This window comes from Penicillium canariense, assembly GCF_028826845.1.
Source record: "Penicillium canariense strain IBT 26290 chromosome Unknown utg000001l_segment0_segment0, whole genome shotgun sequence".
In the NCBI taxonomy this organism is placed as follows: domain Eukaryota; kingdom Fungi; phylum Ascomycota; class Eurotiomycetes; order Eurotiales; family Aspergillaceae; genus Penicillium; species Penicillium canariense.
In genome coordinates, this window is record NW_026622728.1 from 3,104,627 (window position 1) to 3,119,903 (window position 15,277).

Here is a 15,277-nt window from a genome sequence, read left to right on the forward strand (position 1 = left end):
TCTGCCTGGTGGGCCGCCTATTTGGCCTAACCTGGCCACGTTCCAGGACGAGATCCGGTCCAAGCTGCCAGAGAGCATACGGAAAACTGCAGAGAGCCTTCTGACCGAATGGGGCTTGCTTCAATATTCCACTCCTGCGCCGAACCCGCCTGCGAAGCCGAAAGACGGGCAGTACTTCCCGGAATTTCACGATGCGACTGGTGCTGGAAACACTCCCGGCTTTGACAGCTTTGCAGACACCCAGGGATGGTTCCCGCTGTTCATTGAGTGGGAAGCTTCCTACTATCATATTCCATTTGAGACCTGGACATTCCAGGAGCGGGTGTCGACGAGTGGACAGATCATTCCCCAATACCGCCTCGACCCTTCTGTTTGGGTGGGAGATCCTCAAAAACATTATGCGGACAATCAGCGTACACTCTCGGGACGCATCCTGTTACTTCCGCAGTCTACGTACTCGTTGGCGACCAACGTCAACCAGATCTTGCAGAATATCCCCGAAAAGGTTTTGTGCAAAGAATACGGACTGACCCCAAAGGAGAAGAAGGATTTGCAAGACAATATTCAACGTCTTCCCTACCTCTCGGCCCCGATGTCTGGGTTCATCGATCATCTTCTCACTCGCGTCCAGGGCACTCATATCAAGCCCACCAAACGAGCCCCTGGCGGGCAGCCGGAGCCCCTCCAGGAGGCTCTGGTCCCAGGAACTGCCGTGCCATTTACTGCGGACCATCTCGTTGCGATGGGGGGTGAGACCAACAATACACCGTATGGCGACCTCGTCACGGTCAATGATCGCAATGATCCATTTAAGCCCGCGACCCATGGGCAGTGGGCATTTACCAAACTGAATATTATCGACAAGTTCGGACAAGCGCTGACCGTCGTGGACCAGAAGCCGGTCAGGTATACGGATCCCCAACCCCATGTCTATCCCTGCGTCAGTGACTATTATTCCGTGGATAAGATCAAGGTCTCGATAGGGTCAGGCCCGCCCACTGACGAACCTAACACGGTTCTGCCCGATGATCCGGGCAAATGCCGCTTCGTGCAGTTTCCTCCGAGCATCAATCAACCCAGCCGGCTCAACCGCGGCTTCGTTGTCCCCGACACGGACAATAAAGGCTGGTGGCGAGAGGCGGCGGTGGAGCATGAAAACCCGGTGTGGGGATGGGTTGTGGTGAATTACGCCGACTATGGGATCCAGCTATTTCTTCAGGATGGCACATTCTATCGCGAAGTGCGTGTAGTTGACAGTGACGATGACAATGGTAGCACCCCGAAAAGGTCGGCCAGCGCACCTTCCTGGGCGCCATTCCAACCGCCACCGCAATACGACCCCAAGCAGCTGTCCCAGCTAGACAAATTGGTCCAATGTCTGCTGGATGCTGGGCCCGATGGAACACATGACTACCTCTTCGGCGTGGCCGGGATGATCAATCGCTCCATTGCCCACATCCCGCATCTTCCCAACTCCTTCGCTGGGTTTTTGCCCGGTCTTGTTGGAAAGCCCCTCGCACTGGTTAATCTGGGGATGTCGCTCGAGCTGGCCACCGAACCACTGGGCAGCCAATCGACGGTCTCCGGTCCACCAGAGCAGAGTCTAGACCAGTATCATTTCCGCGTCAAAGTTGGAGATGGACAGCGCATGTTTGATGGCTTGGTCGGCTATTTCCCAGCGACAAAGGATGCCGCAGGCGAGGTTGACCTGAATCTGCAGAAGTTGTACACCTTCTTTGCAACTCCTCCACCACCGCCATCTCCATCGCCAACTCCAACTCCTCCACCTGCATCCCTCACCGCAGAACCAATTCCCACCAAAGGTACTGACCCTACCATCAACATCGGCCCTTCGAACTATCCCTGCGTCTCCCCTTTCTATCTCCCTCAGGCCCCGCTGCCATCATGGGATCCTCTGTCCGGACAGCCTCCTCCAGCGCCTTCCACGCCCACTCCCCTCGCAGACCTCAACAAGCAGCGGAACCAGCAGCTGGTGGTCGTCGGTGCCATTCTGGACCCTTTCCAGCCCATCCACTTCTACTCGGGCATTCTCCCCGTTGCCTCACTGTCTCTCCCGGACTGGACCATTGCCGCCGCCATGAAGAAAATGACCGCCTTCTTCCGCGCCGGACCCCTCATCGTCACGCAGGATGTCCCGCTCCAGGTCTCCACAGATCGCGTGCTGGACGCTACCTACAGCCTTCTGGACAATCAGAAATGGCTCGTCCCATCGGCCAACGTGCAGATTCCCGGACTAGCGAGTGGGCCGCAGAATGGTGAATGGAACTGGCTGCAGCCGTATTGGAGTCCCAAGCCGCCCCCGGTACCTTCAGGAGGAGCCGTGGTGGATCATGCGAAGTCACAAGAGGATAAGGAGATGTATCTTACTTCTGAATCCACTGAATCCACTGGGACAGTTGAGTACAATGCCATTGCACTCGCCCGGACGGACCAGAGGCCGCGCTTTGAGAAGGGGCCGTATGTTGCGTTGGAGGGGTTCCTGCAGCTGGCAAAACCGATTGTGAAGCCTAAATTCTAGTCTACTTGAAGAGGTGGCGTGCCACCTTAAACATACCTTTTTACATAACGTTTTTCACAAGCGAGCGGCGCAGCCCAAAACACATAGCAGATGCGATAAATTACAATTTCATAAGGTATCTCAGCAAACATACCTGATTTAGATAAAAGAGTATAATGTCAACCTCTACAGCATTCCCAATACATTGATACAATTTGAGATCATTACCTATCACAAGTCCTGACCTGGAGACATCTCTCGAAATATAAATTACAATGTAATTTATGGTAGCGCAGCAAAATAATATTCCAAATACCTAAAATCGGACTATTATATTTTTTATATCTAGAAAAGCACATATGCTGATGTATATATACAACTAAGTTGTGGTTGTTGAAATATAATGGGATAAAAATTGGCATTTTATATGGTATTTGGGAGTGCGCCGGTCGCTTGGGAAATACGTTATATTGTGCTCTCAAACTTGAAATTACTCTGCATATATTTTGGACTTTGCATCAAACGGACAAGATATCAGTATGAAGCTTGTGAGACTACACTCTATAGCAACAGCAACCCCTGTCTTTTGGAATTATATGCTGTGCGCATTGCAAGCAACAAGATGCGTAGACTTTTGAGAACGGCCAATACACTGCTTGTGACCTGTAGTCAACTGCGCACCGGCCAATGTGCACATTCGCGATGGTGAAATTTCATTCTCATTTCAATTTTGCCAGTTCCCTGTTCCAAAAACCTATTATTCAGGCTCTCTCGCCTGCTCATCTACAGCAGTCCCACAATCCTCATCACTCCCCACTCCGCGCCAGTCCAGCCTCGGTCCATTCCCCCAAACCACACCCCAACCCACGGCCGCAAACCCCGCAAACCCCCACCCCAGACACAACCAGAGATTCGCCTTCCCCGCGACCCAAACCACATCCGCCTGATTCGTCGGATCCGTTGGATCCGGGGAAGCTCCCGTCATCGTAATCGCATTCCCATTCGGCATTTGCTCGTTCACCGCGCCATCAAAGCCAAGATATTGCGCCAGAAAGGCGGTGACGATTCCCGCCAGTAGTATCGTGAACGTCACGAGCGAGAGATATTCAATCCACACATGTCGTCTTCGGCGACGGTCCCGCAAGAGCTCCTTTTCCGCGGGCCGACGTCGAACACCATACCACGCGGGAAACACGGGCACAGCGAGAACGACCAGTACCAGTGAGAGAAGGAGGGTCGTGCCAATGAGAACATTGGAGGTGATGAGCAGCCCCGCGGAATTCGAGAGTAGTTGGCATAAGTGCGGGTTGTCGGATAGTTCGAGTGTGCAGCGTGGAAATGAGCAGTTGACGTAGAAGTGGTCGGTTGGAGTGGAGAGTGCGGCGTTGGTTGTGGGGGTCGTTTCTGCCTTGCTATCGTCAGGAGGTGGCGGCTCGTATGGAGGGAGGGCCACGCAGTTGATGAGTGGTGAGCGGTGGACGCGCAGGTAGTAGACGACGTTGCCGCTGTCGGTGAAGCGTAGATCGCGATGGGCCCAGTCCGAAGAGGTAGTCGAGAGAACGACGAATACCAAGGAGAGGATGAGGAAGATGGTGAGGAGGAGTATACTGAGAGTGGGCAGGAGGCTTCGCATCGTGAGTTTCTCTTCGAGAAATATTTCAATGTCGATTCAATTGATCGTCCGTGAGAGAAACAGTGCTTAAGAACGCCCTTTTTCCAAGTAGGTGATGGCTTCAGTACACTGGTTATCGATACAATACCGAACAGTGCGGTACCGTACCGAACGCAGCCCGGACGTTTTCGAATGCTCTGGCCCAAATATTCTGTTACAGAAGCAGAAGCAGCAGCGGAACGTGTGTTCAGCTGGCCCCGAATTCTGCAGAATAGGGGTCCATCACCCGAGATGCTTTGAAGATGTGGCGTCATCAAAGAGACCCCAGAACAAGATGGTGCAAACAGGCGATAGGCAGCTACATATCTCTTGAACCCCCACCGAATTAGGTCCTGATCAGTGTGAAGAGTGGAAAAAGGAAAAGGGTGTTGGTTACATACAAACACATCACGAAGTTTGGAATGGGCTAACTATTACATAGCAAACCCAGATTGAACAACCCGCAAGTTGCTGTCGAGCAATAACAAATCAGTTTATCATGGCTCCCATTGTGTCCCCAAGACATCTGTTCCTCCGCAAGGCACGGCAGCATCTGGGTCTGGAGTCAGAAACTAAGCATTTCCTTCAAGATGACAATGATGATGATCCCGTCGTCGACGCGGGAGATATGCATCTCAATTCTTTCTACGCGCCCGCTCTGACCGCAGACCAGCCATACGAGATTGCAGTGACGCAGGGGATCACCATCCCCGATGTTCCGCCAGGGACGACGAAGCCAACACTGCAAAACAAGACACCACAGCAATTCTCCATCTTTGCACCCCAGTTCAAGTTGGAACAGGGTGATATCCATTCATTCTATCCCCCAAACGCGCATTCCGACCTGCCGAATGTGCTACCGCACATTGTCTTTTCCGACCCTCATCTCCCATGGGAGAGAGGCTCGAAGTACAATGCAGATTTGCACGGGCGTAATCGCATTCCATGGCTAGCATTGCTCGTGTTTGACGGCAATAATGAGTTGAAACTGACTCCAACGCAACGGGGACCGGGAGGGATATTCCCCCCGGACATGAGTGTCAATGGCCAGCCCGTGGTCCAGGATGGATCGAGCTACGCCGTGTCCATGACTTGGGATCAGCTGAACAGAATGGACGCTTCTGTTCCCCGCCAGATCTCCGTCAAGGACAATGATAAGCCAGCAGATATCAAGACGCCCTTGACTGTTATCTTCCCGACTGCAGATCTGTTCACGGGTCTTTTTGCAGCATACGACCAGCCTGCAGCTCCTGGAGGGCAGCCCACGATCCAGCCACAGCCAACTCTGAAGCGGTATCAGTATCTTGCTCACTATCGAAATATCAATACATCGGGAATGGCTGGTGCCGGTGTTCAAGACACCGGTCTTTTTAGTATCGTCACGTCGCATCGAACTGGACCGCTGGATCTCAAAGTCCCTCGCAATATGGTCGTCCACTTGGTGACCATCGACGGTATCCCGGAAAACGTGAAATTCCCGCTGTCGCCGGACACCAAGGTTGGCGCCCTGATCTCACTTTATTCCTGGAATTATCGTTGCCTGCCTATGTCGTCCATCAGCTTCCCAGATACTATGAGAGCAATCTGTGGGCAGTCGCGGAAGATGCTGCAGCCACCGAGTTCCATCCTGCAACAAGTGGCCTCGTGGAATGCGCCCTCACCGTTGTACGCCCAACTGATCGGTCAGCGGTTGAAGCTGGGCTACACGCTGGTTCGTTATCGCGTGCAGACCGGTGAAGAAACTGTCGCTTTCACGCGGGGCCCTCTCGTCCCAGTACCTGTGGACAGGAAATCCTTTCCTGTTACCACCAATGGCGGCCAGTGGCCTCCACAGTCGAATTCGGGTGCAGACTATCAGATCCTGGACCCTCAGTTAGGCATTATGGACATCACCTACAGCTCAGCGTGGCAGCTCGGACGCACCCTAGCTCTGGCGGACTCTGCATTTACTACGGCACTGACCCGATATCGGTATGCTGCATTTACTGCAGCACTGGCGAGGGCAAAGGAGCGGATTTTATTGGGACTCGGAAAGTGGAGGACGAAGAAGAGCATGCTGGTGACGCTTCCGGCGACAATCAACCATCTTTCTAGCCTTCACAAAAAGGCCTTGCGTGACCCGAGTGGCGATCTATCCGAGATAGAGTACAGAAAGCGATGGGACCGAGAGCCAGTTGCAGAGTTGCCGGATCTGTCCTTGGAGAGCGCGGAAGTTCAAACTGCCTTTAAGAAGGAGCTGGACCCGGTTATGGAGAAGCTGGCTTCTGGGCGCGCTTTGAATGTCAGTGAAGGATCCGATGGAGAGAATCCAGAGCCAGCACCATACAATGAGTTCAATGCGCCATACCACGCCGATTGGCCCATCATTCAAGCTTGGCTGCTAGATAAGATGTTGCTATCGGGCATCCCAGCGCACTACCTCATTACGGACCCATCGCATCTCCCTACCGAGTCAATCCGCTTCTTCTATATCGATCCTGTGTGGGTTGACTGTCTTCTGGACGGTGCACTTAGTGTTGCCAATCATCTGTCACGGAAAGATGATCTGATCCGACAGAAGATCAAAGATCGGCTTAACACCTATCTCAAGACACCATTGGACCCCAGCGCCGCACACAAAATATACCCTCCAGTTGCCAGCACCGGGTTCTTCTTGCGCAGTTCCATTGTCGAGGCGATGCCCGATCTGCAGGTATCTTGTCCATTTGTCGATCCGGACGACAAGAAACATAGAGCGGAATTGTTGCGCCATGATATGTTAGATAAGGGGGTCATGCTGGTTCTTCTGGACCGAGACTTCGATGATCCCAACCTGGGCGAGCTCACTTTTGCACAGCCCCCTCACCAGCAGTACTTTAGCTGCGGGGATGAGCTCACGGGCGATGCCGTCGAATTCCAATTCAAGAAGATACTGAATCTCTCCACTCCGACTTCCAAAGTTGATCCTAAAGATCCCCGATGGGGTGGCCCGCTTTGTGCTGCGATGACCTGGAACCGAAATGGCCAGGGCGATCCTCCAGGAGGACCTGTCTATGACTGGAAAACAAATCTCATCCAGGTAGAGAACTTGGCCGGTACGATCACGAACTTGCTGGATGAATACATGGAAGGGCAACCCGGGTGGCAGAAGGACGATGTGCCGAGTAGTGCCGTGTTAGCATTTCAACTCAATGCGCCCAATTTCTATGCCACCATGGCCAACGGAAACAAGCCCATGCCCGAACCGAGTGGATCGTTGCAGGGACAGAACCTGGCATTCAGACAGATATACTTGGGCTCGGAGCAAGATCTCGCACTGGAGCAGTCTCTTGAGGGATACAGCAGGTATCCCACACCAGCTACTGCCTTAACCATACCATCTCGCCCTGTCTTTCGTCGCCAGGTTGAGAAGACTGCTCCTCCACCACAAGATCCTGCTCCTCACAGATCCACACCACGCCCAATACGTTCCCATTATCTTCCTCCCGACGGTTTTAACCCCTTTGTATTCCCCTCTGGTTTCCCACCGCGTGATAGGTTCCCTAAGGCGCGCCTTGCATCCGCTCCCTCAGATTTCTGCGATCAAGGCACCATGGCCACCAGCCACCGATACGAATTTTGGATGTACCCATCATATCTTCTGGCCCAGCAGACCCAAACCGGAGTAATCCCCAAAGACGCCATCGTGCCAACCAACGCGAACAAAAACATAGATCTGATCTCCTCTATCAACCTGATCAACACCACTCCACCCGCCGACGGCTCCAAGCTCTATCTCCGAGACATCGAGGTCCTCATACCCGTCTCCCCACACTATACTTCTGCCCAATCCGCCTTCAGTCCTCAGCAGACAGCAACGTCCTCCACTGGACCAGCCGTGATGACCTCGTCCAGCTATCCCGGGAAGCCGACTATGTTATCCAATGCCAGATGGGTGGTCAAAGCATCCACTATGGCCGGGGAGAATGTCGCCTCGCATCTGAAGCATAAGGAGACTGTCGCGGAGAATTACCTCGTTTGTAGACTCATCCCACGCAGTAATTATGAGATGGTTCCCTTCGCGACAAATAGGACTTGTAGCTTTATTTTGCCGGAGATGCAGATTGACACTGCAGAGGGTGATGTGGTGGTGACGTTCCGGGAGTGCTACTGGCAGTACCCGCCTTCGGGCGGGTACAGAGTGGCAAAGTTCTATTCTTACACGAGGACAGTGAAGAAGAGGTCCGTAAGTGGTGATTTGCCATAAATGTTTATCACTGAGCAATGCTACTGCTACGATCTTTTCTTTCATGAAACTATTCCCAACCGGCACTGCCTCGCCCATGAACTGGCGGTGTGTCGCGAGGCAATGGGGGGTAAAAGGTGGCTGGCTGAATGCCACACCAGTCCTTTGTTATAACGCACCCCTCTCTCATGTTGCACAATACGTGCTGATCCTCGTGTTGTTCTTGCATTTGCTGGGTTGACTTCGCATTTAATTTCAAATCATGGCGAGGGGAACCTCGATGTTCCCCTCAAGAGACTGCATGTTAAATAGAGTGTTTCCTGAAGGCTTCGTGAGGGATCGTCAAAAAACAGTCTTGTCACATTTGGACTTGTTGCCTTCTTCATTACCTGACTGACAGGGCTTCTACCCTGCAAGTGGATTTTATCTTAACAGTCATTCTCAAAAGGTTCTCATCCTAACCTTAGCTTGCTTAATCATTGAAATCTGAACCCAGAACCAATAAGTGGTATTTCATATAGCTCCGGATACTCTATAATCCTAGCATTATACATATATCGATGCAAGCTGATAATATATAGCCTAGTATGCAAGAACAATGAATGAGATTAAGTGGAACTAATTTGGATGAATAATATTGATTAGACTATGGCAATATTGTTGATATCTATAGATATCTATATATCCTCTCCGCTAATTGCAGATATAGTATATCTCTACTGGAGGTGTGCAGGGGGAGGAGAGATTTGGTTATTCGCGTCTAGAATAGATTTTTGTTTTTCGACACAAGAGCCGGCGTATATATTTTAGCGTAGAGGAGAGTGATTGACTATGTTGAATGATATTGACAGCCAAGGAGGTAAGCCTTAATAAAGCCACTAACTAATTATAGTAGGCCTAGAAGCATAAGGCCTAGTCCTCTTATTAGATATAATAGTTATAGCTATTTAACAAAGTAAGTAGTTTAATACGAGAGACGATATATCTTAATATTCCCCGATACCTAGCAATTTCTATCGTTTAGAAGCCTCTCTATCCGATATAAGCAATACCAATATTAGTCTTACGCCGCTTATCGATTATAGCTCTCCACAAAAAAACTATTTTCTAGAAAAATAGCCTTTCGTTAACCCAATTTAGTGATTGGGAGGATTGTCGGGTATTTAATAAGGATCCGCCAACCTATATACACTTTTTAATTAAGGGGAAGGTCACCTCAACCAAAAATGGTGGCGAAAGATACAGAAAAGATCTGGTTCTAGCCCCTTGGTTTTATAGGAGGTTTTTTCTGTTGCCAAAGCCAAAGGAGCTTGTTATTCGAAAGTATGTATCCACATCGGAAAATCGAAACGGACGACACTTCTGTTGTCGTATCAGCCACGCGGTAGAGGGATCGAACCGATATTGGTTGATCCTATATAGAGAAATAGCATAGAAATTAAAAAATTTCCGACGGTGTTGTAGTGAAGGCAAATATTGTTTGGCCAAAGAGGGTACCCGTCAACGGGAGGAAATCAGCCATAGCACCTGCATTATATCAATGAGAACCAGGAACAAGGGGAAAAAAGAGAGACATGTGATTCCGTTACATAGGCATTTAAACCTTTCTTACTTCATATTATTTACAACCTCTTCAGCAGTGCCGTTATAAAATCCCATAGCCGGCTGAAGGTCCGTTTTACGCCCCCAATACCTCTTGGTGGCGGCGGCGACGACTTTTCTCTTCCAGGGAGCATATATATTTCTCCAAATTCAGGGGAGCCTAAACCGACATCGGTTGAAAAGGCAAGTCGGGGCCGGCCGATTATGCCTCCAGGCAGATTGTCTGCAACAACACCCATGCTCACGGGGAATAGGTGTGCATCGGAGTCGGCATCTAATCTTTGGCACATAAGTACGATATGAGCACTGCTGGATCCCCAGGTTGGAAAACCTGGTGGAACATCGTGATGACTTCGGAAGAGAGAATTTGCAAGTAGCCCTATGACCATTAGGCCGCCACATAAAGTGGCCAGAGCAATAGGAAGCAGCGAGTATCCCACGGCTGAGCCATTGAAGCGAGGAAAATGTACCACATTGCCAGTCGTATCGAAGCCTAATGTTTGCACAACGAATAGACTCTGGGACAAAAGCCAATGAAGCAAAATCATGGCCGTAGTTAGAGTGACTGAATAGGTGAGTGGAAGTGATAGTATATAGGACGAACGCTGCATCCCGAGAGGCGTAGAAAAGCGCAACGACTTCTTTCCGGCGGGTCGTAGAAACCGAACCCACTGGTCGGCGACAAGCTGCTGCGTCATGATGTTGTTGTATAATAAATAAAGAAAGCTAACTAAAAGCTGAATGATGTTGGCGAGAAAAACACACTTGATCAGACTGTAATTGCTCGTTTCGCTGCTCATGCCAAGAAAGCCGGGATTAAGGCCAAAGCCTAATTTGAAGATAGCAGGGAGACTCATATCAAGACCTCGATGTTTCCAAAAGATAATCGAATCAATCAATACAACCATTGGTGCCGCTATTCCAATACTAAGCCTAAGGGTTGTCGTGTTAACCTTCCAAATCGGTGTGCATAGATATAGTGGGGTGTGGTAGTCGCCAAACTCACAATATCAAAGATATAGTCCAAACCCTATAGCTAACAGATTTGAACCACGAGATCCGGCCTTCGGGGAGCCAGATTCGAGGACTCGTGTAGATAGATGGCGACTTTGACATATCTCCCGGACGCTGCAGGTACTCCGCAATGGCGTCCCCCATCAAGACCATAGTTTTTTCTCTCTGAAATTGGCCGGACTTCTTGCGAGAGGAGAACCAGACAGCTGAGAGAAAACAGCATTGAAGTAGTGTACATACACTCACGACTGTGAAGATCTGTGTTCCATAGTGCAGACCACATTGATGGCTTATATCGGGTTCCGGACCCACCAAACAGTAATCGACTTTAACCCAGAAGGGCCAGCCAGGCTCCTCCTTTTCCCGACGGGTCCAAGTGAGGACTACCCAGTCATCAACAAAAGTGTTGGCCCAGTCGTGAGTGCATAACAAATTGTAATCGGGTTGGTTATAAGCTTCACATATCCACCAAGGCGCACGGCTCCAAACATCAAACCTGCGATCCAACCACCAAGGAGAGTATTGTTGTAATTCTGAGCCGCTGTGATGTTAGATGCAACGACAACCAGAGGCCTCTTGGTTCCTAGAGCGTTGATATATGCGCCAATGCAGCTCTGCTTGTCCAGACGTGTGAAACTGGCCATCTGGCTATACAAGTCGTGTACTGGAGACCAGTCCTTGCCAGAAAGAGTTGGTGGAAGAGGGTCTAAAGCCCAGTCGCGGCCCGCTTCCTGGAAGTCACTTGTAACTGTAGCTGAGGCATAACTCACGACTGGGGTCGATGTGAAGAGGAGAGAGTTCCAGCTACATGGAATATCAATATCATCGATAGACAGCGAAACAGCGGGAAGAACTCACAACAAATGCATGCATATTGAGAGAAGCCCAATTCCAACCCACTGGAAAATTCTGCGTCGATTAATCCACCGCAGGTTTCGAAGGCTCTGAATCCCAATGTCGAGTGAGACGCCGCGAGTATGCGCGGTATCTATTTCCTGTCGAGAAGGGGCGACTAAGATTTGCATGCAATAGCTGCCAGCACCGAGATATAAGGACGATAATACGTTGAGAATCACGTGTGCAGCGCTATTGATGCCTGTAATCTCAGAGCATTGGCCCATGCGTAGGGTTCCTATTCCATTCGAGTCCGGTGGGAAGAACACCCAAAACAAAATCAAGACCGCGATATTTGCTAGGCAAATAACGGCTGTGGTAATAAATTGGTTGCGTAGCATTTTGGATCGCTTGGATGCCGCAGTCTTGCGTGTTTTGGACCGCACGTGTTTCTCGTCGATCTCGGGGATATACTGACCGAGGAGTTTCTTGCTAGCATACCGAGAACAAACATAATCCCGATTCTTGCAGGTTTGGTCGTTGTGAACCGGTCTCTCATCATCTCTATCTGCCGCCTCTTCATCCGTACTATTTGATTCCGGTGACAAGATGGCGGGGTTTGTCGTGGCGGCGGGGGGCGGAAGGAGAGGAACATTCTCATTTTCTGGCACCAAATCAGCTAGGTCATTCATCTCGATGCTGTTTCTGGACCCCATCATAAGGGATACTGTAAGAACGAAGGAAAATGGTGGCTCTCGGGCTATTCAAAATCCAACATTTTCAGCCGCATCTGAAATGCCGAATTCCGCCGGTCTGCTAATAACCCAGTACTATAGAAGGTGCCATTATAGGCCATTCGACTCAGCCCCATCACTACCGTCGCGTTCCTCCTGCAGTAAGCCCAATCTCGAATGTACGCTCTAGCCTGTGCTATTTTCATATCAGTCACAAGGTTGATTCTTTGCATAGAGGAAATACTTTTGAAATTGTGGACTCTATCTTTGGCCATCATTTGTTCGAATCGATCGTACTTCCCGTCTCTATGAAGGACCCACCAAATTTGGGTAATCGAAATCCAGGCCTGACAAGGAGAGCCTTTTCTAGACTGGGTAGGTGTGCCCCATGTTGATTGATGGGCTAAATGCAGCCGCATGCCGCCGCCTCGCCGTAAGCGGTCGTGGTCGCGACTCATTGGTTTGACCGCCGTAGATCACTTGCAAACATGACTCGCGCTGCTTACTCTTTACTCGCCCCAAATAGCACTTGATTCTAATTCACTGGTAGAAGATCATTGGATAAGATTATCCTAGCTACCATAAACTGCGTGCGCTGAACAGAATAAGAGCAAGGAAAGAGGGAACCGGAAGGAAAGCAATAATAAAGGTCCCGCGCCGGCAATCTGGCACCTTTGACATGCCCTGAACTACCATCGCTAACGCTATCGGCGAGAGTTATTACCTCGTTGCCTGTTGTACCAATTTCGTCTAGTAAAATGTACCGGTTTCCCTGTCAGAAGGTTCCTCCCGTGCTGAAACTCTTCGATATGCTCGAACAAATCATCCCTACTGGAAAAATTCTCTTCGCATGCTAGGCAGGTCAAGTACGGGTCGACTTCATCGTCTTGATATCCGTAAGGTCTGACATATTCCTCAGGTGTCCCTGTGACGAGATCCCGGCCGTGTTGGAATTCTTCAATATGCTCGAACAGATCATTCCTATCCGAGAACTCCTCCTCGCATGCTAGGCAGGTCAGCCATGGGTCAATTTCTGGGACTTGAAATCCGGGAGGTCGGGCATATTTCTTAGGCTTCCCTGTGACGAGATCCCGGCCGTGCTGGAATTTTTCCAGATGTTTGAATAGATCCTGCCTATTGGAGAATTCCTTCCTGCAGGCTAGGCAGGTGAGGTATGGATCCACATCGTGATTCCCGCCATTTTGGCTTGGTGTCGTTGCTGTCGTGTTCGTCTTTTCCCAGCATTCAGAGCCATTATCGGATGCAATATCCTCTTCCTCATACTCTTCTTCGTCATTCGCGTCGGGATCGTATTCGTATTGTATTTGCTGTTGATCAATCTGGTTGTGTTTGGTTTGTTTGTGATCGAACAGTTCACTGGCAGATGTGAAGGTCTCATAGCAATCTAGACATTGCGTGTTGGATGTTTTCAAGTGTCTAATTTCTTGAGTCAAATGCTCAACATCTTGGTTGCGCTGACATTGTATCTCTTGGATATCCTCTCGGTGTTGCCGAATTATTTGCTCCATTTCTTCACGATGCCTGCGGTTTTCATTTTGCTGTTCCAGCAATCGCTCCTCTAGTTGTTGAATCTTCTTTTCGTGCATCCTCTCCATGCTAATCTTCAGCTCCTGGATCTCTGAGTCTCTGCGCTGAAGCTCTTTGGCTTGTCTCTCTTGGTCTTCCTGCAGAAGGTCGCGCATCTCCTGATCCTTTTCTTCGTGAATCTCCCGAGCTCTTTCATTGAACTCTGTTTGCATCTGCTCTCGTTCCTTCTGTAACTCGCTCTGTAGCTCCTGACCGGCGGAGGTTTGGTCCAGATCTTTGTGTAAATCAACCATCTCAGTCTGGATGGCCAATTTAATCTCCTCGGGTGGCTCTGTTGTATCAGAAGGTACAAAGTTCTGTATGGCGGCCATCGCAGAGTCATCGGTGTTCCAATGTCTCTGGACGCGGGCACCCCTGTCGACAAAATATCCCCAGAACTCGTCCGTAGTCCGCAAGGTCTTCTCACGGTTGTCGCCATCGGTCCCATCTACTTTTTCCCAAAAGGTGGTGAGAAATATCACGCTCTTGATCCCTTCGGGACCACACAGCTTTTTGAACATGACAAGATTTCGGCGCGCACATCCACCCATACGATTATCGGAGATGCGATGCAGGTACAAAATACCACTCAAGTGGATCTCCTTCTTGTAAGTTGTTGTCAACCAGGTGGCAATCTCTTTGAGAATGTCTGTATCTTTGCGATCCGTATCATCAAAACCCGGAGTGTCAACAAGATAAACGTTGGTGTGCGGAGTGAAATCTTTGCATCGATAAACTTGAACTTCCTGTGTACCTATATTCAAGACTCAGTATTCTCCTCTCACTGCCATATGAACCACATTTAAGCCAGACTTACAAGAATGCAGAGCGCCGGGATCACTTATGGCAACTTTCGCGTCCGTGCAATGCGAGATGAAGGTGCTCTTTCCAGCGCCTGTCATTCCCATGATCGCAATAAAGATGCTTCGCTTGTTGGATTGCAATGGTTCGTTTGAGACTTGCCCACTGAGTAGAAAAAATGGGTCAACACTTTGATAGGTATATCTCGTCATATTTGCGTGTTTGAATTGAAGATAGGCTCAAAAATGACAAGTTGCCTTGGGATGGATTTACGCTAAGTATATTATTGGAGCCTGTGAGGCTTTATAAGTATGCTTAGAGGAAGTTTGCGG

The 15,277-nt window shown here is 49.9% G+C and overlaps 5 protein-coding genes across 5 annotated transcripts; 1 reads left to right on the top strand and 4 right to left on the bottom strand.

Moving 5' to 3' along the window:
* Window positions 1-436: 436 nt before the first annotated feature.
* N7482_001085 (uncharacterized protein) lies at window positions 437-1,153 on the bottom strand (the record flags this gene model as incomplete). The annotated part of the gene is made up of 2 exons (XM_056683210.1): window positions 437-930; window positions 1,000-1,153. 2 exons carry the CDS (start codon window positions 1,151-1,153, stop codon window positions 437-439), a joined length of 648 nt encoding a protein of 215 aa, XP_056546816.1.
* A 2,122-nt stretch (window positions 1,154-3,275) lies between these two features.
* Window positions 3,276-4,151, bottom strand: N7482_001086 (uncharacterized protein; the record flags this gene model as incomplete). The annotated part of the gene is made up of 1 exon (XM_056683211.1): window positions 3,276-4,151. One exon carries the CDS (start codon window positions 4,149-4,151, stop codon window positions 3,276-3,278), a length of 876 nt encoding a protein of 291 aa, XP_056546817.1.
* Window positions 4,152-4,668: 517 nt separating this feature from the next.
* On the top strand, window positions 4,669-9,289 carry N7482_001087 (uncharacterized protein; the record flags this gene model as incomplete). The annotated part of the gene is made up of 2 exons (XM_056683212.1): window positions 4,669-8,373; window positions 9,278-9,289. 2 exons carry the CDS (start codon window positions 4,669-4,671, stop codon window positions 9,287-9,289), a joined length of 3,717 nt encoding a protein of 1,238 aa, XP_056546818.1.
* Window positions 9,290-11,843: 2,554 nt separating this feature from the next.
* N7482_001088 (uncharacterized protein) lies at window positions 11,844-12,539 on the bottom strand (the record flags this gene model as incomplete). Its single annotated transcript, XM_056683213.1, has 1 exon — window positions 11,844-12,539. The coding sequence occupies one exon, from the start codon at window positions 12,537-12,539 to the stop codon at window positions 11,844-11,846; it is 696 nt and encodes a 231-aa protein (XP_056546819.1).
* A 716-nt stretch (window positions 12,540-13,255) lies between these two features.
* N7482_001089 (uncharacterized protein) lies at window positions 13,256-15,157 on the bottom strand (the record flags this gene model as incomplete). The annotated part of the gene is made up of 3 exons (XM_056683214.1): window positions 13,256-13,261; window positions 13,322-14,898; window positions 14,962-15,157. The coding sequence occupies 3 exons, from the start codon at window positions 15,155-15,157 to the stop codon at window positions 13,256-13,258; spliced, it is 1,779 nt and encodes a 592-aa protein (XP_056546820.1).
* Window positions 15,158-15,277: the final 120 nt, after the last annotated feature.